Genomic DNA, 25,981 nt, shown 5'->3' on the forward strand with positions numbered 1-25,981 from the left:
GTGACTGAAATCCACTCCACCATTATAGGATCCACCAGAAGGATATCGAAGTAAGTTCTGGTATGCATTGGAAAACATAGCCAGATAGGCCCAAGCAGAACCTTCGTATGAAAAGGGGAGGACTAGATACGGCATCCCTCTTTGTGTATTATGTGGTATGAGACCACAGACCCAACAATCAGTAACATTTACTATCAATTGATGCTGGTGTAACAGTTGAATGAACGAATTGTTAAGATATTCCATTCTTCTCATTTGCTCGTGGTCTGGGAGTGAGTAAAATTTATGCGGAGAAACAGTAGTAGAGAGAGTTAGAGGGACAGAAGCGGGAACAGGTACTAACTGTAGGACGTGAATAAGCCATCCTATGCATGCTAATAAACTACATAAACATACTAAAATACATAGTGCTACGCCACAACGACCGAATAATAATTTCTTATAATGAGCTCTCTTCATCATTTTAATATCACTTCCTTTCCCTGTACTATCCATTACTCTAAAGGCGTTGCTCACGATAATCTTCCTTAATCACTTGGCTGTGATTGTTAGCCGTCCTACGACACTGCAAGTCCTGTTGACCTAGTCACTATTCAGGTCACAGCTCAAGACTCCTACCGTGACCCTGCAACTTGATGGATAAAGGAAAAAGGAACATTTCTTTTTAAACAAAATTAAAGAAAACCAAAATGAATTGTCTTTAGGCAATCTCTTTCTCAGATTGTATCGTCTCTTTCCAGGTGTCGTTTGGTACTTAAACAAATGTTCGGGATCGGTTGTGTTAAGTCGCAAATGAACAGGTACAGCTTCCTGTAAGACGTCATCGTCTTCCTTCTCTGAGCTAGTCCAATCCAGGCATGCACTGCTGAACGGTACGAAGCTGGGTACCTTCTCGCACTCACTATCACCGACACCTTCTCGGACCCACTGGTCATAAGGTAAAGGCAATGGTACCCTTTTGCAATGCACACCGTGGATCCAGTTTTTCTTTCCCAGGACCTTGACAGCTGTACGAGTTGTGAGTAACACTTGTCTCGGCGGCCCCCAACGAGGTTCCAAGTTCTTTTTCCTCTGGAAGTTCTTCAGACACACCCAGTCCCCAGGCTGGATGAGGTGTCCGGGATCTGAGGAGGCCTCCGGTAAAGCATTTTGGACCTGTTGACGAATAACATGCAATTTAGTGGTGAGATCATGCAAATAGTCAACCAACAACGGGTATGGAATATCTGAGTACTTTTTGGGTCTGGGGACTCCCCAAGCATTAGCTGGGCGTCCGAACACAATCTCATATGGGCTAAGCCCCAAACGAGAATGAACAGTCATTCTAGTTGAAAGGAGTGCCAAAGGCAAGGCATCAGGCCAAGAAAGGCCTGTGCTGGCCTGAATCTTTGCTAACTTAAGTTTGAGAGTGCCATTATAGCACTCTACCAGACCCGCTGACTGAGGATGGTTTGCCGCATAGAATTTCTGCCTAATGCCTAGACCTACAAACACCTTTTGCATAATTTGACCTACAAATTCACTTCCATTGTCACTCCAGACAATGCGCGGCAAACCAAATCTCGGGAAGAATTCGTTCAAAAGTATCTTTGCAGTGGACAAGGCAGTGTTGTCCTTTAGGGGGTAGGCCTCTATCCATCTGGAAAAGGCACAAACCACCAGCAGGACATACTTGAGATTGTTAAAGCATTCCATATGGATATAGTCTATTTGCAGTACCTCGAATGGGTACGTAAGGGGTGCAAAGTGACCTGCTGGAGTTGGGGTTCCCTTTCCTGGACTGTGCATCAAACAAACAATGCAATGTTTCACCACATTTTCTGCACATTTAGGAATACCCTCATTCTGCCATACTGGAGCTCAAAGCTTGCATATACCCCTTGCATTAATATGGGCTGGTCCATGGGCCATAGTAACTACAGGCAGTACATACGCATCTGGTAACAACCATCGTTGATGCTCTGACAATTCCGTCCAACATCCCATACTATCCAACATTTCCGTACTCTCTCTCCACATACTCAATTCTTTCTCGGTGGCCTCCTTCTGAATCGCTTTCACACTTTCCACTGTGTCTTCACACATATCACCTTCTGCGACCCATCTTGCAGGGCCCGCAACATACATGCAACTTTCAACATTCCTCTCTGTCTCCCTCGCTATCTCATCTGCAAATGCATTTCCTTGACCCACGTCATCAGTAATCTTTTTATGTGCACTGCACTACACAATCGCTATTTGAGTAGGCAAAGCAAGTGATTCAAGAAGGTCAGTTACCAACTGACCATGCTGTATCTTGGTGCCGTGGAGGGTAAAGAATCCTCTTCCCCTCCACAAACGATCAAAACTATGGGCAACGCCAAATACATACTGACTGTCAGTATAGACAGTCACTCTTTTCCCTTTCGCCAACACACATGCTCGTGTCAACGCAATCAATTCTGCAGCTTGCGCTGAATTGTGCGAAATGCGTGCAGTTTCTACCACTGTGTACAAAGTCGTTACTGCATAGGCAGCTGTGGTTTCGCCATTAGGAAGTTTGATACAAGACCCATCTACCCATAGGATCCCATCCGGATCCACAAGTGGTGTATCCTTCAGATCTATTCGACCCTTCGTTTCTTCTTCAGTGTGAAGAAAACAATCATGCTGATCTTGTACATGGTTCGCATTCAAAATAGGCAACAATGTTGCTGGATTCAGAACGTTACATCTTTTTATGTGTATATGGCTAGCTAGAAGTGTCAGCTCATATCCAGACAAACGGGCACTCGTTAAGTGCTGAGTTTTCGTCCTGTTAAGAAGAGTATCTACTGCATGTGGCACCATAACATTAAGAGTATGATCTAGCACTAGTCCAGCAGATTGACGAATAGAAATTGCCGCTGCTGCTGTTGCTCTGAGGCAACTAGGTAATGCCTTAGCTACTGGATCTAATGTTGCAGAAAAATAGGCACACGGCCTTTGTTTGTCGCCAAATTGTTGCGTCAGTACTGATAATGCGCAACCTTCCCTTTCATGGACATAGAGCGTGAAAGGTTTACTGTCATTTGGAGTACCCAACACAGGAGCAGAACACAGGACAGTACGTAAATCTGAAAAACTCTTTTGACATTCATCAGTCCAAGGCAGAGGCTGGGGCATATCTTTAAGTGCCAACAGAGGTTTAGCAAGTAGGGAAAAATTTGGAATCCACTGTCTACAGTAAGAGGTAATGCCTAAGAAAGCACGCACTTCTCTTTGTGTGGACGGTACAGGCATCCGTGCAATTGCATGAATACGTTCTGGAGTCAATCGCCTTCCCTCCTTCGACAAGAGATGACCTAAATAGGTGACTTCTTGTCGGCAATATTGCAACTTAGAAGATGATACTTTATGATGTAAATCAGACAAATGTCGTAAGAGCGACACAGTTGCAGTTTTACAGACATTTTCCGAATCAGCAGCGATCAACAAATCATCCACATATTGGATAAGAGTAGCACCTGAGGGTAAAGAAAAGGTGTCAAGCTGAGACTTCAAAGCTTGGCTATATATGGAAGGACTTTCACAATAGCCCTGAGGTGCACGCTTAAACCGGAAGCTTCGGCCTCCGCGAGAGAAGCCAAAGAGATCCCTACTTTCTTCAGCAATAGGAATGCTAAAGAAAGCATTCTTAAGATCAATAACCGAAAACCAAACCGCTGAAGCAGGAATCATAGTAAGCAAGGCTGTTATATCTGGCACAACAGGAAACTGAGGGACAACAAGTTTGTTGACCTCTCGAAGATCAATTACAAAACGGTACACAGGTGGCTGAGAGGGATCAGTACGTTTAAGAATAGGAAAGACAGGGCTATTGCAAACATTCCCTCTAGTCTCTTCAACCACACCCTTCTGAACCAAATCATGAACAATGGCCAACAAAGCTCTCTCACCATCACTAGATATTTTATATTGAGGAACACTTGGCATCTTAACATTGTTTTTAACAGTAATCACATATGGTGGAATTTGCAATAAGCCAACATCATTCGGACCCGTAGCCCAAAGTGTAGCAGGAAGTGAACGCAATTCAGGTGGTAGCTGTTCTTTAGATACATACATCGGAGAAGTCAATTTATCACCCAAAGTGAGGTGCACACCAGAGGGTGAACAATACAGCGTAGCATGTAAACATTTCAATAAGTCCAAACCCAATAAATTCTCTCCGCAACCTGTTGTTAAAAGGAGTGGAGCTTCCAAATCGTATGGACCAATGGAAATGGGCAAAGGACAAGAAACCGGATTTGAAAATGGGGCGCCAGAGAATCCCACAGAAACATTTTTTAAGCCAGACAAAGGTGCCCCAGGGAGTTTAGAATGCATTATGGAACTTCTCATAGCACCAGTATCCAAGAGAAATGGTTCTATAACACCTAATGGCATAACATTAACATAAGGTCCTTCCTGATCTACTGGAACTGATACGACTCCCTTACTTTGCCTATGGCTGTCCTAGCTAGTATGAAAATCAACGTCCTCATTATCATGACAATAGTCATCATTGTAATATTGTGCAGATTGAGAAGTCTGCTGATCAAAGTAATTTGTAGAATCCTGAGGGGGAGAGGGATGTCGTTCCTGAGTCGACGCACCACGACCCCTACCTCTGGATATGGACCGAGAATCACCACGACCCCGTGGTGCTAATGGTCCACCATACCGCTGCAATAATATCGGACAAGTATTCTTAAAATGACCATCTTCCTTACAGCAGGCACACTGATTAGGGCCCAATGGAACTTGTGGAACTGAGGGTACCGGCTTCTGCAACAACCTCTGAAACTGCGGGGGCTGTGGAAATTGGGGCTGAGCAGAACGAGGGGGATAAGCCTGTTGCAGAAGAACCTTCGTTTTTAAGTCTTTAGTCTTTTTCTCCGCTTTCTCCTTATCTTCCTTATCCCTATTCTCATAATATTGAGCAGTAGCCAATATCTGAGCAGTGGAAGAAACAGCCCACGAACTCTCCGATTGTTTTAACTTATGCGATAATTCTGGAAGTAAATTAAAAACAAATTTGTCTACGAATAATCGCTGTCCACCTTCAGTACTCATGTCTTGACCACTATGGTCGATGAAAGTCTCCTCGAAACGAGTAAAGAAGTCGGAGACACTTTCATCCGTCTTTTGCTTAAACGCCGCTAACTTATCCCAGTTAACGCGCACCGCAGGCATCATAGTTTTCATCAAATCTATTATTCTTCCAGGTAATTCCGTAATCAAGTCATCCGGTTTGGCACCACCTACTTGTCCTGCATCCGCAGCTGTAATGGCAGCCCAATCACCACCTAAAGCTGCAGCATGATCCTGCCTACGAATCTTGGTCCATATTGCTTGTGGGACTACATTTCCCATAAGTAAGTCAATATCTGCCAAATTCATAATACAAGCGTCAACAGTCTGGGACAGCTCTTTATAATACCCAGCAGGATTCTTACGAGGGTCCGATAAAGACTGTTTAAGTGCCAATACTTCTGACCTTTTCCAAGGGTCATACGCTGAAAATGAGCAGGAACACCAGGAACATTACCTGCTTGTGGAACCTCATCTCTCCATATTGGAGGAACCTCTCGCATAGGATATTGTGCCATCTTACGACGAACCGCGGGATCAGGCTCAAGAGAATTTTGAGAGAAAAAGGCGGATCGAAAAGTAACAAGCTTCTGAACAGCACGCTCTACAGCAGGACCCACAATAAGTCCCTTATCAAATTGATCCTGTATTTCGAATAAATCCTGAGGAGGTGAATCTAGATCCACATCTCCCCATTCTTTAATCAGAGTATTGCACATAACATTAAATACGTATCTCTGTGTGGGCGCGTTCCATTGAAGGAAAGTATCTAAAATATCACTTACACTATATTGTACACTACTCATAATCCAATTCCGAGCAAGAGGATATAATTTAGTCCGTTCTTCCAAATCCGGAAACTGACTACGGGATTGTCTCCTAGACGACGCAGGAGAAAAGTAAAGAGGCCCAAGAAAAGGCGACAAAAGACCTGAAACAGTATCGACTAAACGTTGTCGAGCTGTTGGGGAATCTGACACCAAAACAGGAGACAACATATTCTGTAAAACAGAAGAAGAATCTGTAGCAAAGGAAACGACAGATGGAGGAGGCTGAGGCACAGGAGATTGGGGTACAGATGTCGCTGGCAAAGGGGGCGGAACTGGAATCACAGGAATAGGCAACTGTGCAGGAACCAAAACAGCTGGATTAACAGCAGGTTGCAATGGCGGTGCTTTAGCACCTAACACATAAGGTGGAGGTAATGTCAACAAATGGGACATAAAAGAATCGTCATCAGGGGTTTTACTCTTTGATACAGTAGGTAACACAGGATAGCATCTATCTATTGCCATACAATGTTTTCTTTCCGACACCTCAATCACCTGATCAGCTTCGTCATTTTTAAATTGTTGGGCAGCCTGTAGAATCGACATACTCTGCTCTTTCTTATCTTTCTTCATTTGCTTAATTTCTTTCTGTTTGGCTTCCTTACGCCATAGGTGAAAGGAGTGAAACATTGCCGGCCGGGCTTTTCTCTTGAATAGAATTGTTTCCAAATGATCTAATATATCTGACTCAAAAGAACCATTTTGTGGCAACTGTAAAACACCATCCTTTTTAGTATATCGGATCCATGTTTCATTAAAAACAATAGGACCCAGACCATGTTTCGAGTACAGCTCGTAAGTAGGAGTTCCAACTGGAGGAATCATACAAGAATCCTCTAGCCGGGAATCCTTAGAACAACCAAAACAGCAAAATTTCTCAAACTTTCTAAATCCAGGCATTTCTTAACGAACTGGACTTCCTTACAAACGTCAAGGGATTTTCAGACAATAGAGTCACAGCACAAGCGTACTTACCCCTTGGCTTCGGTTAGCGCGCTAATCGAATAACAAATACAAAAACAAAGAGAGTGGGCGCTACCCACAAATACTTAACTAAATGCTTTTCTCACGCCAACAGATGTCCGTCTAACGTCTCGCAATACCAATCATCACCAAAGGGCCAAGGCAGGGCGACAGTCAGGGCAGCAGTCGTCAGCAGCCGTCGGGAAGGAGTAGCCACGGTTCAAAAGACCTTCGGTCCACTTCGACATGCAGGGGTCGCTCACGTGGTTCACGAAATCCTCCGGAATTTTCTTGCGAAGCTCCTCACGACTCTCGGGCAAAAACTACTACCGCTGAAGTCGCCCACACGTTGGGCGCCAATTGGAGAACCTGACCTTATGGGCCAGGCGGCTCAGGGCACGCCTAAGATCTCCGAATTCACCTGCCTCGACCAACAGAGACAAGAGACACTCTGTTAGGCGTAGAAAAGTAGTTTTATTACCTGCATCTAAGTACAGTTATCTAAGAAGTATCACACAGGTAGGTTCTCAAGAGACTGCCACTTCAATCCGTGGCGCACAGTCTATTTATACAGCACAAGTTTACAATGACAACTCCCAATATACACAAAACTGACAAATAGGAATAGTTCGAAAACAAGCTATCGGATGTCTAAAACACACCCTCCTTTCAGACCCCGTGTGCTCTCCTCCCCTTAGGTTAATCAACACTAGTGCCCGTAATTCAATTTGCAGGTGGCAAAACATGTGTAGAATGCTCCAAAAGAAGGGCTATGTAACAAGAGAACACACGAAGAGAATAGTGAAGGCCAGTTAAACAAGATAAGGTAGAGAAGAATGGTGGGACCCAAACAGTGGAGTAAGACATGGATTAATCAGTCTAGACATGGCTTTGCGAACTCGGCCAGACCCTGACATCAGTATCGCACACAAGGACAATGGTTGTTCTTTGATGGAAAAGATATGGAGCAGCTGAAAAGGCAGAAAGACCATTTTACCGCGTTAGCCGTGCTGCCTGAGTGAGGCAACATAAAATCGCGGCTAAACACAAAATGGCGGCTGTAGCGAAGCGGGGCCGAAAACTACGTAACCTCAGAAGACAAAGGAGTAGCTTCTGGCTTATAATGCCTGGTATAAGCCTGGAGCTCCAACATTTCAATAATTGTCTTCAGGTTTCTCACTTTTTAATTTAGAACATTCTACCCTTAGAGCATGGGTACCCACAAACTTTCTCTCGGGGGCCAAATTTACTGTGTGGTTTGTGTCCAAGGGCCGCACCGGTGGGGGCGGTTCCAGTGGAGGAGGGGGCGGGGCTAGAGCAACAAATAAAACTGTGACCATGAGGTTGAACACAGGTCCCTGCAGCGGACGCCTTTGTCCACTGAGCCACCATACACACATCTCTCTCTCCCTCTATCTCCCTCTCTCAACCTCTCTCCCTCTCTCCCTCCCTCTCTCCCTATTTCCCCCTCTGTCTCATTCAGACTGTCTCACTCCCTCTCACACCCTCTCTCTCCCTTCTTTCTCTCCCTGACTCCCTCTGTCTCACTCACTCTGACTGTCTCACTCCCTCTCTCCATCCCTGTCTCCCTCTCTCTTCTTCCCTCTCCCTCTCTGTCTCCTTCCCTCTCCCCCTCTCTCCTTCCCTCTCCCTCTCTGTCTCCCTCTCTCTCCTTCCCTCTCCCTCTGTCTCCCTCTCTCTCCTTCCCTCTCCCACTCTGTCGCCCTCCTCACTCTGTCGCCCTCCTCCCTTCCTCTGTCTGTCACCCTCCTCCCTTCCTCCTCCCTCCCTCTGTCTGTCACCCTCTGCCTCCCTCCCTCTCCCTTTCTCTGTCTCCCTCCCTCTCCCTTTCTCTGTCTCCCTTCCTCTCCTTGTCTCCCTACCTCTCCCTTTCTCTGTCGCCCTCCCTCTCCCTCTCTTTGTCTCCCTCTGTCTGTCTCCCTCTCTTTGTCTCCCTTCCTCTGTATCCCTCCCCTGCCTCCCTCCTCCCTCTGGCTGTCGCCCTCTCTCTGTCTCCCTCTGCCTCCCTCCTCCCTCTGTCTGTCTCCCTCCCTCTGTCTGTCTCCCTCCATCTGCCTCCCTCCCTCTGTCTCCCTCCCTCTCCCTTTCTCTGTCTCTCTCTGTCTCCCTCTCTCTGTCTCCCTTTCCCGCCCTCCCTCACTCTCCCTCTTTCTGCCTCCCCTTTCCCTCCCTCCCTCGCTCTCCCTCTGTCTGCCTCCCTTTCTCTCCCTCCCTTGCTGTCCCTCTCTCTGCCTCCCTTTCCCTCCCTCCCTCGCTCTCCCTCTGCCTGTCTCCCTTTCACTCCCTCCCTCCCTCGCTCTCCCTCGCTCTGCCTCCCTTTCCCTCCCTCCCTCGCTCTCCCTCCCTTTCCCTCCCTCCCTCGCTCTCCCTCTATTGTGTTTTTATCCAGGAGCCTAAACCGATATTCCTATTTTATGCCGTTGTCCGGTTATAATCAGTAATATCCATACAACGGCATAATAATCATATCGATATTCAGTCGTAGCACATGCTGTCACATTAAGCAAGGCTACTTCCCCGGCCCCCTAGAAAGCACAACGAGTTCTCTAAACAATCCAAACCTCCAGCAACCTGGGAAATCCCCCTTGCTTTTGTTTTGATTTCATCCTAGAACTCCTGTAAAGCACTGTAAGAACGGCCAGTTCTTAGTGACATCTTTATTGACGTCTTATGTCAAACCTTACGTTAAACCCGGCACCTTTCAGGTATAAATATACCAACATTGCCTTAAGCAAAGACACGGTGGTGGTTTTGGATCAGAGCAGCTATCTACTTGCCCGAGAGCCCAGCTGATGCGAGAGCCCACGGACGCTGCCCCTCCTCTTTGACGCACTGAGAGAGACGCTGTCTTTTCTCCTGCCGAGAAATCCAGCTCCGGTGTTTCCAGATACCTTCGCGGGTTACTGGGATATCGAGTCCTGAGAGAGATACAAGACCTCCTGCTTTCTAATACCCAGGTACGGAGCTGACTAAAACCTTAGAGAGAATTCTTGAGTCAGATTCTTGGCAAAACAAACTTAACTTAAACTGCTACTTACTTACTCCTTCCCACGTATTAGGCTTAGGTCAGGTACACCGGAGAAGGCATATTTAGAAGCACCAGTTGAGTACGTTAGTCAATGTATATAAGTATGTATATATTCTATCTATTTTAAAGTATCTTATGGCTAAGAAACCATATCAATGCTTTTACAGTATTATTTTATAATCCTCCTTTTACTGTACGCACTTTACTTTACTATGAGTATTGCAATTGTAGCAATTCATTTCTCTTGTATGAGGAAGAAGACTGCTCAATAAATTACACCTTTTATTGAAAACGCCCTTCTCTCTTTTCTCTGCACTCTGGTGAAACTAAGTATGCACACTTGACTGAGTGAAATAGCTGTCTATTGTTTTCACACGACTCTAGAGATACACTCTTATTCTGAGGGAGCAAAGTTGTCTTGGTATATGGTTGTCAGAAGCTAATCCCTTCTTGTCTATCCAGGGAGGTTAAACTCCTCCTCGTTTATTCGAGAAAGTTTCTAGTGACCTCTGAGCTAGCTGGCAAAAACTTAAGTCTAATATAGTCAGTAGAGACCTAGTCGACCTCAGTCCTACGTCTACACTGCTGAATATATTATTCCAATGCGCAGAGCCTATTGGGAATATAGGAACTACACTACATCTCCCTCTCCCTCCTTTTTCCTCCCTCGCTCTCCCTCTTTCTGACTCCCTTTCCCTCCCTCGCTCTGCCTCTCTCTGCCTCCCTTTCCCTCCCTCCCTCGTTCTCCCTGTGTCTGCCTCCCTTTTCCTCCCTCCTTTCCTTCCTTCCGTCGCTCTCCCTCTGTCTACATCCCTTTCCCTCCCTACCTCGCTCTCCCTCTCTCTGCCTCCTTTTCCCTCCCTCCCTCGCTCTCCGTCTAACTGCCTCCTTTTCCCTCCCTCCCTCTCTCTGCCTCCCTTTCCCTCCCTCCCTCGCTCTCCCTCTCCCTCTCTCTCTCTCTGCCTCCCTTTCCCTCCCTCCCTCACTCTCCCTTCCTCTCCCTCCTTTTCCCTGCCTCCATTGCTCTCCCTCTGTTTCCCTCCCTTTCTCTCACTCCCTCTGTCTTCCACGCTCTACCTCCCTCTGTCACCTCTTCATCTCTCCCTGCCTGTCTGTGCCCGGGCTGAGACAGCTTCAGGGCACACACACACACAGCAGCACGAGCACTTAACAGGTCTTTAAAAGACCATTTGTATGTTAATGAGGCTTTTGTCTTTCATCTCTTAGCGCCCCTGCTCCTGCAGCTCCACTCTGACTATCACGGAATGCCCGGGCCCCTACAGAGCAGCAGAGTCTCGGCCCCCAGTGTTTGCAGACACTGTAATTTAAAAAAATTTTTTAACACAGGTAAATTATCTGCAAGGTCTGCGGGCCGCCAGGGAAGGCTTGCCGGGCCGCTGACGGCCCGCGGGCCGTACTATGAGTACCCATGCCTTAGAGGTTGGAATGTTCTAATAGCCTTATAGCCCTTCTGCCTTGGGCTATACCTAAAAGCCCTCTCCCTCGTGATAGGGCCTCGCCTAGGGATCGGGGCTGTAACTCTTGTTCAGGGCCTTTAACAACCAGTATAGCCCTCAGCAGCAGGCTATAAGGCTATAACATACTCTGATTAAACATGTAACAGCTGGTCAATAAACTCAGTAGATCAGTTAAAATGTACACACTGTGTCTGTGTTTCTTTTGCCTCTAATATTTAAATATTGTCTTTGAAGTATGGCTAGTTAGATGTTTTGTTTCACGCAAGTAAATGTGTTGGTTTTTAAAGCGCTCTTCATTTTATTTTGTCTTAGAGTGTACACTCACCCTCCCAACCTTGTGCTAAGTGTTATGAATGCTGTGTGTACCCTTTTGCAAAAGAAACCAGATTGGGCAACAGCAAAACTTCTCCTTGGAGATTCAGGATTTCTAAAAACAATGGTTAATCTCGATAAGGACAGCTTACCAGAGAAGGTAAGTCTAAAAACATATTTTTGTCTGCTTCCGAAATTCCTGTTTTCTTCCAGGGTATCTTCATCAATAGTAATAAGCACTGAATTCTACCACCCACACGCTGGATTCTGGAGCACTTGGCAAAATATATTTATGTATACATGCACTAGCAGCCCGCCCTGGCGTTGCCCGGGGCAGAAGGGGGTTGGGGGCAGCATTTTAAGCCTCTGTGCACTCCCGCCCGCCCCGACATTGCCCAGACCGCATCCCTTCCGTATCCCTCCCGCCTTGGCGCTGCCCCCCCGCCACCTGCCCCGACATTGCCCAGCCCGCCTCCCGCCTCGCGCCTTGAGCCTCCCGCCCGCCTCCCGCCTGCCTTTGCCTTACCTGAGCCGCCCGATCCGGACTTCAGCGCCACTCCTCGCCGCACGTCACCGCTCCTCCCCGCATGTCGTCATCACGTCTAGGTCGCGGTCAGCGCTACTTCGCGGCCGGCAGTAGTTTTAGGGGACTACTTTGTTTTGAAATTTTAATTTTTTAATGTACGTTTTATTTTTATTTTATGTTGCCTATGTCCATCTGCACACCCTGAGGATTCCAACTATGTATTAGGTGTGTGGATTGGCGCTGTGGTTCCCGTAGAGTATACAAGTCTCTATGTATATTAAATGAATCATAACTCACCTTTACAAATGCTCTAGGAGATTCACAACAGTGTCAGATACACACACCAATATTTCTTTAGCAGAGCAAAAGGTATGTTCACCAGGCACTGCAACCATTAATGGCACAGAAAATCTCTAAATCTACCCACATATTGCTCATGGTAACCAATCAAAACTCTTCCCTCTGTATTTTCAAACCAACACCCTTCCCCCCCTCAGCCCTTCTACCTGTTACCATAGCAACTCCCTCCTCACTGAGCTCCAAGGTTTAAAAGTTTATGTTGCAAATCACCTCAGCAAGGATGTTTGACCTGCGAATACACCAGCTTATCTGGTGCAATGTTTCTTTAAATGACTTTTTTTTAACCATTCAAATTACTTCTTACACAGAACACAACCATGCACCCTAACATACAGTTTTCAACTATCTCAATCTACCAATCATTGCTTGTGATTCAAGAGCACTGAAACTCCACAGGTTTTTTTTGCAAACTCCTACTGTTCCAACTGCCATTTTATTCCTACACTTCATCTGACTGCACCAGAACCTCCTCTACCATGTATTCTGTCTGGATTATTGGACATAGCTATATCCACTGGGCTCAAAGGTATGCAGCTACCAGAAATTTTCACAACCTTGATTTACCAAATGTGAATATTAAATGGATTGGCCAGAGAGGATTGAGATGTCACCAATTGATACCATTGGTGAAAACCTTTTTGCATTTGCCACACCCTAACCTCATAATTCTGCACTGTGGTGGAAATGACTTAGGCACTTTGACTGGGGTAGGTCTGGAAATGCTTTTAAAGGACACCTTTGAACAATTGATGGCACTTTTTCCTCAAACTGCCTTGGTATTTTCCAATATATGCCAAAGGCAGAAATGGAAGTGGTCCAACCAATTTTGTCCTCAATTTGAGAAAGCACGGAAACATGTGAATAAATATGTTTCTGCTTACATGAGAGACAATGGAATGGGTTCAATATACAACAACTTGCGTTACAACATGCAAGATATCTACAGAGGAGATGGTGTGCACTTCTCAGATGAGGGGAATAGAATATTCCTCCTGAATTTAAGACTGTGCATTGGTACCTACTTGTAGGTACCTAAATCAGCCACAGAACCCAAAAGCCCTTTTCAGGGCTACCCTATCTCTGATCACTCCAAATGATTATCTTTTTCTAATTTTTTTCACAGTTTTTCACTAAAGTACGCGTACCGGGCGCTCCCCCCCCGCGAAAAATAATATATATATTTTTTTTGCCTATTTGGGCCTCCTAAGACCCCCTCAGAAAACCTAGAGGGTCAGGGAGTGCCTACGATGCCCCCTTATACCCATTCCCAACGTTGTTTGTCCTCCATTTTCTGTCTTAAATCTACCGAAAACAAAATGGAGGACTGCCGTAGCGCTGCCGGTACGCGTACCGGGGCGCGCACCAGGAAGCGCTCTAAAAAAAATGTTAAAAGTTAATTTACATAAAAAAACTGGAGACACTTTCACCAAATATAGAATAGCTCATACTACATACCAATCCCTACCATTTTCCCAAATTCGATGGAATTCCATTGAGCCATTTAGCCTGTAGACCTCTCTAAATACCCTGAGGTAAATTACTTCACAAAAACACATCTGAAGTGTTAGAATTGACAACCAATTAAAATGTTACTTTCATTTTCTACTTTTTTTTACCTGACATTTGATTGGTTATGTACATGAATATATATAAAGAAAGAGAGGGAAACACAGCCATTTTGACTACTACTTCCTGGTGTACATTTCAAAAGGATTTTCAGTAATAACTTCAACTTCTTTTTAAAGGTAAGTTGTTATTTTGAAAACTGAAGTATATTGTGCACTTTAAGTTAATATGGAAAACTTTTTCTGATAGTTATATACTATCCCTCTGTAATAGTTATAGATTTAGATAGACTTCTGTGTTATAGTTATGGATGGATTTAGGCTTGTCTTGTATAATTATGAATTTACTTAGGTTTCATCACATACACTTTTTTATATTTCTACTTCCAGTCTGATACCATACACTGCCCAAAGATAAATTCACTGTTAAAAACTACCTATCTAAACTTAAACCCAACAGTGCCCTATCTCTACTGATATATATATTTTTTTATGCAAATTTCAGCCAAAATGGAAGGAGAACAAAAAGTTTCATTTGAAATTGTCCTTGCAAAGAACAATGAAGAAAACATTGAACCAAATGACATTGAATTCATGGACGAATCACGAGACCATGAACTTCTACAATGTGTAGAATCTGTGGATTTCCTCCTTCAAAATGAGGACATTTCGGACAGTCAAATGTTAGACGTTATATTTAATTTGGAAAATGAATCTCAAAAATAAATTTATATTTAATAATTCGAATATTGTTTGAGACATTATTCATTTTTATATGTAATTCTAAAACTAGTACCAAATTGATTATAATGTAAAGTCAGACTTATAGTATACTGTGCAACTTTTTTGTGTTACATAGTAATTTTGCTCATAGATACTTCCTTTCTCCCACTATATTATCTCCAATGTGTATTTGACATCTCTTTTTCATCTCCTGCCTCCATGTTCTTTTTGCTTTCCTGACAGACTATGATATGGATTCCATATAGCATAATAACTTCTGTAACAACATGCAAGATATCTACAGAGGAAACGGTGTACATTAAATTTAAGACTCAACATTGGTACCTACATGTTTGTACTTAAAACACCCAAACAACACAACAACTCTATGCAGAGCTACCCTACCTCTAATCACTTTGAATTATTATTTTCCTGTTTCACTCTGTTTTTCCCGTAGTACGCTCCCGGGTGCGCGTACCGGGCGCTCCCTCCGCGAAAATCGAAAAAAAAAATATTTTTTTTTTTGCCCCGCGGGACCCTTTTATGGCCCCCACATCAAACCTAGGGGGTCAGGGGGGGGTCTACCCTGCCCCCTTTTGCTCATTTCCCCCTATGTTTTTCGCCACCTCTTGTGTCTCGATCCTACCGAGACACAAGATGGCGGCCGCTGCGGACTGTTTCGAATGTTTACAGACACCCGAGAACCAATCAGCTTGCCGTACGCAAGTCGCGTAGCGCGCCCGGAGCGCTCCCCGGTACACGTACCGAGGCGCTGCTATAGATATATACATTTTTTGAACCTAAATTACTCAAAATCCTCTGGAGCACATATCTTGAGACATAGCAAAGGCACATCGGGCTACCAGTCCCTACAATTTTGCCAAGTTTGGTGAAAATCCATTCAGCCGTTCGAGCTAAAAGTGCGACAGACCGCCCTATGGAAATTAACATGGGGAAAACACGTTTTGGGACCCCCCTTTTATCTCGACCCCCGCTTGACGAATCCCCCCCAAACTTTCAGAGAAGGAGCGGAGCGCCGCGAGGCAAAGTTGCTGAAAAGTTCAGGCAGATTCCTCAACCGGCGCCAAAGTTATTCCCAATAGAATGTTGCGATTTCCCTATGGAAATCAATCCTAACTATAACTACCTACTGGCGACCGCCAGTAGGTAATAATATATATATATATATATATATGTATATGTATATATATATATATATATATATAACAAACACAGGTTGCCCAAAAGAGGATATCGCACTGTGAAGGGGTTTAACACACACAGCCACTGGCAGCAGACCCTTCAGCCAGCTCTCCGTTTCCTATAGCGTGACTGCCATACGCGTTTCGAGAAGGTAATTCTCTTGTTCACTGGCTCTCGTCAAATGAATTGTGGAAAGCGGTTTAAAGTGGAACATTAATTTATTCAATTACATAGTCCCGCCCACATAGGCGTAGCAGAACAGGGCATGCTGGTCAATGTAGTAGTGCCCATAGTAGCTTGACACAGTTCCATCCAAAACCCGGTTGGGAACCACTTTGCACATTGAAGAGTTCACTAAAATGTCTTACCCAAGTGGGCACATGAAAATCAAAGGGCTGCTTCCAAGCCCGCCAATGTAAATCCAGCAGCTAGGTCCCCTTCTCTTCCAAACAGCGCTCGGCATATTGAACGCCATGGAACCGCACAGATCGCGGCGGGACATCCTCGCGGCTAGGCTGCCGCTCTACATAACAAACACAGGTTGCCCAAAAGAGGATATCGCACTGTGAAGGGGTTTAACACACACAGCCACTGGCAGCAGACCCTTCAGCCAGCTCTCCGTTTCCTGTAGCGTGACTGCCATACGCGTTTCGAGAAGGTAATTCTCTTGTTCACTGGCTCTCGTCAAATGAATTGTGGAAAGCGGTTTAAAGTGGAACATTAATTTATTCAATTACATAGTCCCGCCCACATAGGCGTAGCAGAACAGGGCATGCTGGTCAATGTAGTAGTGCCCATAGTAGCTTGACACAGTTCCATCCAAAACCCGGTTTGTGGTAAATAAATAAATAATACCTCTATTTTTGACTGGATATAACAATAACAGATAGCTCAATAAATAAGAGTCAAGATTCGAGGTAGTAGGAGTTTGCAGGTTTAATACAGCATAAGGACAGGAACAGGACAACCTGCACGGGGAAGATCTGGGATGGCTAGCAACTTTTAATAACCGTGCACAAGCATATATAGTTAAACAAAATACATTACAGTACATACAGTAGGCGTAACAGTGGGTGGGGCCTGTAACAGTCGCGAGAGATAAGGCAGAAAGGAGGTGTAACAAGAGGCATGAACAGGGCGTATACATAGACATGTGATGTAAACGTAACGGAATATGTCACAAATGGGGCGGAAACATGGAGGGGGCTACCTAAGGAGCCGGGACCTCTAACCTAGTGGTGCGCGCAAGCTGGCAATGACGTGTAACTAGGGAGAAGCTGGGGGCTATGACTTCTGAGCTAGAAGGAGAGACGAAAGTCTGGAGAGTCAGAGCGACATGTACCTAAACACTATCTAGTATCTGATGTTTAGAGAACATGTTGATAGAATCCAAAAGTTATCAGGGCAAAGGCTAACAGACACTAAGACTGGTGCATGCATTGTTCTACATGTAGTGTGTGTTGAGGAATATTAAATGACCATAAATACAGTATTTCTCTTACATGGAGACGTAAAGGCTAGACGATGACTGAAACTATTGATGCGATTCAGTAGCTTAGGAATGCAGAGAAGGAGAGCTGGACTGATAACTGGAATCATAACATACTCTTGGCAGACTGGCAGGCAGAGCCAGGCCGAGCCGGGCACTGTGAGGCAGGAAGTAAGTGAAGGGTCAGGGATACAGGTGGGGGCTGTATCGCTCCTCAGCGAGGGTTCAGGAGACAGGAGCTGAATCTGAGTCCGGGCCCTTTTGAGGCCTAGAAACGGAGACTTTTCAATGAATTTAACGTGCACACTGTGAAACGTGGCAACGTAGCTTTACATAGGCCTAATACTCGTAGCTTTCACAAGAACTGGAAACTGGCATACTAGAGATGGACACAACTGTAATTGCGTCTTTAATCGATCATGGGGAATACATATGCATATTAATCATGCACACATAACATAAGATGGGGAACACGTAGGGACACAGAACATGGCAAAATTTACTTTTCCACATTCCCTCCTTGTCACTGCGTTTCCATCAAGAAACATCAATATTCATGATACCATCTATCATTTCATACAGTATCATTTGCTCGTCTCGAATTTTCTTGGAACGGGATTTAGGACGGGACTTGGGACTAGGAATACAAGAGGTAGCACAAATGCCGCAAATCGCAGGGCCACATTGTATACAGAGGCAGCAACTGAATATGATCGCTACTGCAATACCTAGAAATGACAATACTTTCCATCCCCAGGCAGAAATTATACTCCAAAACCAACCGGACCATGTCCAGGTGCCTGGATTCTGGTGTAACTGATGGGCAATTTTATGAAGTCTGGTTATAGCTGAATAAACAGACGGCGCGTTATTAGGAATGAAAATGCAGCAACTAGATCCGATGACTCTACATGCTCCTCCCCTATCGGCCAGTATGACGTCAAGAACGAGACGATTTTGGAGCACGACAAATCTCATAGCAGATTGCTCTTCGGTTAAGTTACCTAGGGCAGAAGCAGTCTCATTCACTACTGCCTCAAGAGTTCTGGTTAATCTACGGATTAACTTACTATTCTGGATAGGTCCTATAAAGAAAAAGAATCCTCTATTGAAATCTGTATACTGTTCTAGAGCAGTTTCAGTTTGATCGACAATCGGGGACTCGATCTCCCTTCTATGTCTAATGTGTACTAGATGTGTGTTTCTGTGATAATCAGATGGGGCTAGGAAAACTGGTGGCAGTAGGAAGGCAATGTAACAGGTTCCCTCCCAATCGAGGGGCAGACGAACATATGCGGTCTGACCACAAACAAAATAAGAATGACGTGAAGCTTTGAAAATAGATTTCCCACTGTCACTATACTCGACAATAGTAGTACAATCACTATGTCCTACATGTACGGAACCATTATTTCTGACACATAATTCGCCTTTGACTGGTAGTACTGAAATTGCAGGTAAGTCTGTAGTAGGATCAGACTGAACATTCAGGACCATGAAATTCGAAGAATAATTACCCAAATTATAAACTTCATTTTCTAGATCTAACCCTGTTCTGTGGGGAAGACCTTGCTTGTCTGGAAAACATGTACTGTTCAGAAAGGACATATCATTTGAAGATGACGTTAACATGGACCAGGCTCCACATGAACCGTTATGTGAGAACGGATAAGGAAACAGTGGCAGAACTCCCTTCGGTGTCTGAAAAGGGGGGAGTCGACCACACACCCAACAATTAGTGGCATTGCTGGTCTGGTGTGAATAGTGTAACATACGGATGAATGAATTGTTGCGCATAGCAAGACGATAAGATAGTTCATGAGGAGGCAGATCACTAAACGTGTGTTCTACTGTAGCATTAGAAGACTTATTTACATGAGAAATTGGAAAACATAAATGAAATGCATAACTCGTGCAGGTAACCATCAGGCTGAGAAACAATATAAAACTTAGAAAAACGATACATCGGATAGAGTTTTGACTAACTCTCTCTCTATGGGGGTCTATTTCATACATGTCAGATACCTGTCTAACCGTTTCACCTAGGGGAGGACTTAGACAATTAAACTGGCTGACTTATTTTACTAGACCGAAGCATCTTTTTATACTCCTGCTGCGGAGTTTCCTCTAACAGGGAGGGCTTGGTATCAATGTCATTTGCGGGACAGTCCTTGAGAATAGTATTTTGGCAGTCTTTAGGTAAAATGCAGTCCTTGGCAAAAGTTTTAGGTTTTAGTCCGTGAAATTTCTTGACGTGAGACAGATGGACCCACCCCTTACGGCCCTCCAACTTCACAGCCGTACGGGTGGTCAGAAGGACTTGCTTCGGTTCCTTCCAGCGAGGCTCCAGCGGACTTGAACGATCAAAGTTGCGGACGAGAACCAAGCTTCCTGGAACGATTTCATGCGGTTTCACCTCGGTATTGTCTGAAAATGCGGCGGCAACCTGTGAACGACAAGAGTGGAGGGCAGACATCAAGGAAGCTAGGTAATCTGTCAGCATATTACTGGAAACATCTGTAATACTTCGGGGTCTGGGTGTACCCCACATATTTGGGGGGCGGCCGAATACGACCTCATACGGGGACAGACCTGATCTGGAATGTGCGACCATGCGCATATAGAACAGAGCGACTGGCAGGGCAACTAACCAGTCTACACCTTTTTCTTGACAGATTTTGGCAATGCGGATTTTCAAGGTTTGATTATGTCTCTCTACGAGACCGGCTGCTTCTGGATGGCGTACACAATGGAACTTCCACTGGTACCCTAACAAAAGGGAAACGTGCTTCATTAATTCAGATGAGAATAGCTGGCCGTTATCAGAATACACGACCCTAGGGAGTCCATAACGGGGGAAATATTCACGAACCAGCTGCTTGGCAGTGGTCGCGGCTGTGTAATCTGGGACTGGATATGCTTCTGTCCACCTGGACAAAGCGCATACAACTACAAGGACATACTTGAAACCTCGACATCGCTCCATCTGAATATAATCCATCTGGAGGACTTCAAAAGGGTGGTCAGGGGGCTGGAATCCACCTTGTTCCACCGGGACACTTTTACCTGGATTGAATTGACAACATATCATACAAGTACGGACTTTCTGCTTGGCTGCAGCTCGTAAATGCTTGTTAAACCAAATGTTCTGGATACTGTCTAACATGGCTTTTTCTCCTAAGTGTGCAGGACTATGTGCGGTATTGATAATGACTTGAACCATTGAGTCGGGGAGAAACCATGTGGCTCTACCCTTCGTCAACCATCCCTGATCTGTCTGGACCCCTCCTTGTTCGGACCATTTCTTAATTTCCTCGGGGGTAGCATGTAACTGGATATCTATGACATCTTGAGTAGGGTCCTTAACTGTCATACAAGTAGTCTGTTCTAGAGTGGATGTCGGTGTCTTGTTAACTGGTATGTCTGGTGTCTGTGCTGTAAGCTTGGCTGTTCGATCTGCTAGATCATTACCTTGGGAAATAATGTCAGTAACTTTCGTATGTGCCTTGCACTTCATGTTAGCAATAGATGTCGGTAAATGTATTGCATCTAACAGAGCTTGAATAAGGAGACCATGCTGAATCTTGGTTCCATGAGAAGTCATGAAACCTCTCTCCTGCCAGAGCACTCCAAAGTCGTGTACAACTCCGAATGCATAGCGTGAATCTGTGTAAATATTAACTTTCAGGTTCTTGGCGTGTATGCAGGCTTGAGTCAGAGCAACTAGCTCTGCTGCTTGAGCAGACAGGGTGTCAATACGGTGTGTTTCAATAACTTCAGTGTCAGTAGTCACTGCATACGCGGCTACTAGTTTTCCTGTACTCGTTCTCATACATGAACCATCCACATAAAGTGTCAGGTCGGGATCTGGTAATGGAATATCTGTCAGATCTTGTCTTGGCTTAGTCATAGCGTTAACAATTTCCACACAGTCATGTGTGGCAGGATTTGAAGTAACTGACGGTAACAGTGTAGCAGGATTTAGAACGTTGCAGCGTCTGATTTCTATGTGTGGCTGGAACAGTGTCAGTTCATAACCTGTCAAACGTGCAATTGTCAAGTGCTGGGTCTGTGTTCGGTTTAAAAGAACTTCCACGGAGTGTGGAACTTGTACTGTCAGGGAGTGTCCCAATACTATGGAATCACTTTGTCTGATAGCTAGTGCTGTGGCTGCAACTGACTTGAGGCACGGAGGCAGAGCCTGGGCTACTGGATCTAGTGTGCTCGAAAAATAAGCACAGGGCTTGTATTGTCCTGCTTGATCTTGTGTAAGAACAGATAATGCTGTACCATCACGTTCTGTGACAAAAAGTGTAAAAGGCTTATTGTAGTTCGGTGTAGCTAGAACAGGAGCTTGGCATAAAGCTTTCTTTAATTCATTAAAACTAAGTGTATGTTCAGATGTCCAAGGGAGGACAGTCGATACGGCTGCCTCCTGTGTCGTTAACTGTATCAGTGGCTTGGCTAGAAATGCATACTGAGGAATCCATTGTCTGCAATAGGAAGTAAGGCCGATAAAAGCACGTACCTCCTTCTGTGTCTTGGGCTGTGGAAGACTCGCTATTAACTGGATGCGATCGGGTGTCAACTGCCTACCCCACTTGGACAGTAAGTGGCCTAAGTAGATCACTTGCTGGACACAGAATTGAAGCTTTGAAGGGGACACCTTGTGCCCCATCTCAGCTAGGAAATACAGAACTGTAAGTGACGCTCGCTCGCAAGCACGTTCAGAACGGGCTGTGATCAGTAGATCATCGACATACTGGAGCAGGGCAGTGTCAGTTGGCATGTGAATGTTGTCTAGTTGTCTCTTAAGTGCTTGACTGTAAATACTAGGACTTTCTGTGAAACCTTGAGGAGCTCGTGTGAATTTATAGCTCCTTCCATTTAAACAAAAACCGAAAAGGTACTGGCTGTCTGGATGAATGGGGACACTGAAAAATGCGTTCTTGAGGTCTATGACTGTGAAAAATGTGGCTTCAGAATCAATGGCTGTCAATAGGGAAGAAATATCTGGAACAACTGGATACTGGGGAATGATACATTTATTGAGTTCTCGAAGATCAATCACTAATCGATATACTGGGGGTGCATTTGGATCAGTACGTTTCATGACTGGAATGATAGGAGAATTACATACATTGGAGTCAGTTTCTACAACTACTCCTTGAGCAATGAGCTCGTCAATAATTTTGGATAAGGCTGCTACAGCCTCAGGTGGCAATCTGTACTGTCTGATTCGTGGCAAGACTATACCTTGCTTGAGAGTCACACGATGGGGTGTGATTTGCATGAAGCCAACATCAGTTGGACCTTGCGCCCATAGATGCTGCGGAACATTAGACAATCTCGGATCAAAATCTCGTAAAACATAGTGACCCTTGAAGTCACGTAAAAACAAACGTATTCCCTCTGGGGAACAGCAAATAACTGCACCTAATTCTTTCAGTGTCTTAATGCCTAACAAATTTTCTGGACATGACTTCGTAAGCAGTAGATCAGTAGTTCGGGACAATGGACCTACTTCAAGAGTAACTGGCTTTGATATCTCGTTTACAATAGGCTTTCCTGAAAATCCAAGGGAAACATTTCTAGAGCCTGAGAGCGGAGCCCCTGGAACCTCGTCGTGACTAATGGTAGTCCTACTTGCCCCTGTATCAATCAGAAACTTTCTGTCTTTCCCTAATACTTGACTGTGAACATAGGGACCTTCTTGATCTACAGGAATCTCGATGAGAGGCAAGCCTACCTCCCTCTCTAGGCTGTTTCATGAATACGCTTGATACTCTGGATACTCTGTCTGTGCATACTGGTACATCTGCTGTGTAACATGCTGTGTTGCAGCGATAGGCTGCGGTGCTGGAACTGTCTGTTGTGCATTCTGTGGCTGAGAAGTCTGTGAAACTTGTTCTTGTCTAGGCGGACGTGGTCTTTCTTTAGTTTTACCAGTGGCTATGTTGTGTTTCAGAACTGCACACTCGTTTATAAAATGACCTGGCTGTTTACAATAATTGCATGTCCCTTTAACGGGAGCTGCAATAGTCTTATATTTGGGCGTACGCTGTAACGCACGTTCATGTAACTCGACTGCTCCTAAACGTCTACTTGGCGGCGGGGTACCAGGAGGACCTCCGCCCGCGGCCCCTATACTGGAATCGTCGACTGATACTCTTCGTGCTGGCAGAGTGACTGATGTGGCGGGAATTTGTACCGGGGGTACCGTAACAGGTACTGCAACAGGTGCCCCGGTGACTGGAGGAGCAGGAATTACATTATTCACGGGAGCTGGCTGAGCAGGATTTGCATATTCTGGGACTGTGTCGTCCAAATAGGACGAGAGAAAAATATCAGCTGCGGTCGGTTTGTGACGTAGCTTGGTCGGAACTAAGGGTGGCGGAAAATTACATGGTGCTTCCGGGGTTGCTTTTGGCAAGCCCTCGGCAAGAAGAGGATACATACCCTTAATGAGGGCATTCCTCTGTCTGTCTGACTGTTCGGTTTTAACTCGTTCACCTATTTCGATTAATTCCCTTTCTTGGGCTCTTTCTAAGGATTCTCTACTTAAATCTGACTTTCTGATTTCTTTTTCGGTTCTTTTATGAGATTCTTTGCGCCATAACTCGATGGCATCTTTCTGTGACTGTCTGGCTTTCTTTTTCCATAATACTTCTTCTACTCGCATGATGCACTCGGCATCCCATGTACCCGATACGGGCCATCTGTACTTTTCTTCTAACTGTTTGGTGTACTCCACCCATAAATCTAGATATAATATGGCACTTATGCCATGCTTCTGATACATAAAATGACCTGGACTGTCCCTAGGCGGGACAGGAACTGCTTCTTCTAACAGACCTTTTCTAGTTTTTAACTGACGTAGTTTTGAGAGCAGCGGCATGACTGAACTGTAGTCTAGACATAATACAATACACAATGAACACGATAATTACACCACTTTCATACCACGACATTGAAATACATGAATGACATTTAAATTAACAGTTTTGACAAAATACTACCTGGAATACTGAAAACAGAATACATGAATTTCTCGAGAACAGAACGGACTAGAACAGAAACTAGATGCACTGCTAAAACAGTACGAAACTTACCGGTCTCATAAAGAGACACGTCAGGACCCGCATCCACCTAAGTGGACACTTCGTGTTGGATCTGCGTACCCAAACCCACGGACCAGAGACAATGCAATTGACCCTGTCTAGATACTACCCCAGCAACGGTACTCACCGGGCAGCAAGAACGGAAGGCCTCGGACTGGACTGGACTGCTACGATGACGGACGGACGAACTTCGGACTTCTGTTACGGGTGGGCCTCCGGATACCTCGGACCTTGGACTCTCGGCTTGGGCTCTGGTCGGGACTCGCCGCGTTCCTCCACCGCCTCGTCTGGATGCTGGACCGCAACCTCCGTCTCCTCCGTGGGCCTGAGGGATACTTGGAGCAGAAATATCTGCACGTGCACGGTATGGTTCCGTCACGGCTACAGAGGATCAGGGGGCTTGCGTGGCTTCTCCGGCGCGTGGGGAAAGGGCAGGTCCCTGTTCGGGCGCCATTATGTGGTAAATAAATAAATAATACCTCTATTTTTGACTGGATATAACAATAACAGATAGCTCAATAAATAAGAGTCAAGATTCGAGGTAGTAGGAGTTTGCAGGTTTAATACAGCATAAGGACAGGAACAGGACAACCTGCACGGGGAAGATCTGGGATGGCTAGCAACTTTTAATAACCGTGCACAAGCATATATAGTTAAACAAAATACATTACAGTACATACAGTAGGCGTAACAGTGGGTGGGGCCTGTAACAGTCGCGAGAGATAAGGCAGAAAGGAGGTGTAACAAGAGGCATGAACAGGGCGTATACATAGACATGTGATGTAAACGTAACGGAATATGTCACAAATGGGGCGGAAACATGGAGGGGGCTACCTAAGGAGCCGGGACCTCTAACCTAGTGGTGCGCGCAAGCTGGCAATGACGTGTAACTAGGGAGAAGCTGGGGGCTATGACTTCTGAGCTAGAAGGAGAGACGAAAGTCTGGAGAGTCAGAGCGACATGTACCTAAACACTATCTAGTATCTGATGTTTAGAGAACATGTTGATAGAATCCAAAAGTTATCAGGGCAAAGGCTAACAGACACTAAGACTGGTGCATGCATTGTTCTACATGTAGTGTGTGTTGAGGAATATTAAATGACCATAAATACAGTATTTCTCTTACATGGAGACGTAAAGGCTAGACGATGACTGAAACTATTGATGCGATTCAGTAGCTTAGGAATGCAGAGAAGGAGAGCTGGACTGATAACTGGAATCATAACATACTCTTGGCAGACTGGCAGGCAGAGCCAGGCCGAGCCGGG

The 25,981-nt window shown here is 45.1% G+C and overlaps 1 protein-coding gene across 1 annotated transcript in view; it reads left to right on the forward strand.

Moving 5' to 3' along the window:
* Nucleotides 1-25,981, forward strand: part of DNAH14 (dynein axonemal heavy chain 14) — a 1,144,348-nt gene that overhangs the window by 761,217 nt on the left and 357,150 nt on the right. Inside the window, exon 63 of the mRNA XM_078647362.1 lies at nt 11,727-11,886. Within this exon, the coding sequence (XP_078503488.1) occupies nt 11,727-11,886 (160 nt within the window). The remainder of the gene's footprint in view (nt 1-11,726; nt 11,887-25,981) is intronic.

This window comes from Lissotriton helveticus, chromosome 6, assembly GCF_964261635.1.
Source record: "Lissotriton helveticus chromosome 6, aLisHel1.1, whole genome shotgun sequence".
Classification (NCBI taxonomy): Eukaryota; Metazoa; Chordata; class Amphibia; order Caudata; family Salamandridae; genus Lissotriton; species Lissotriton helveticus.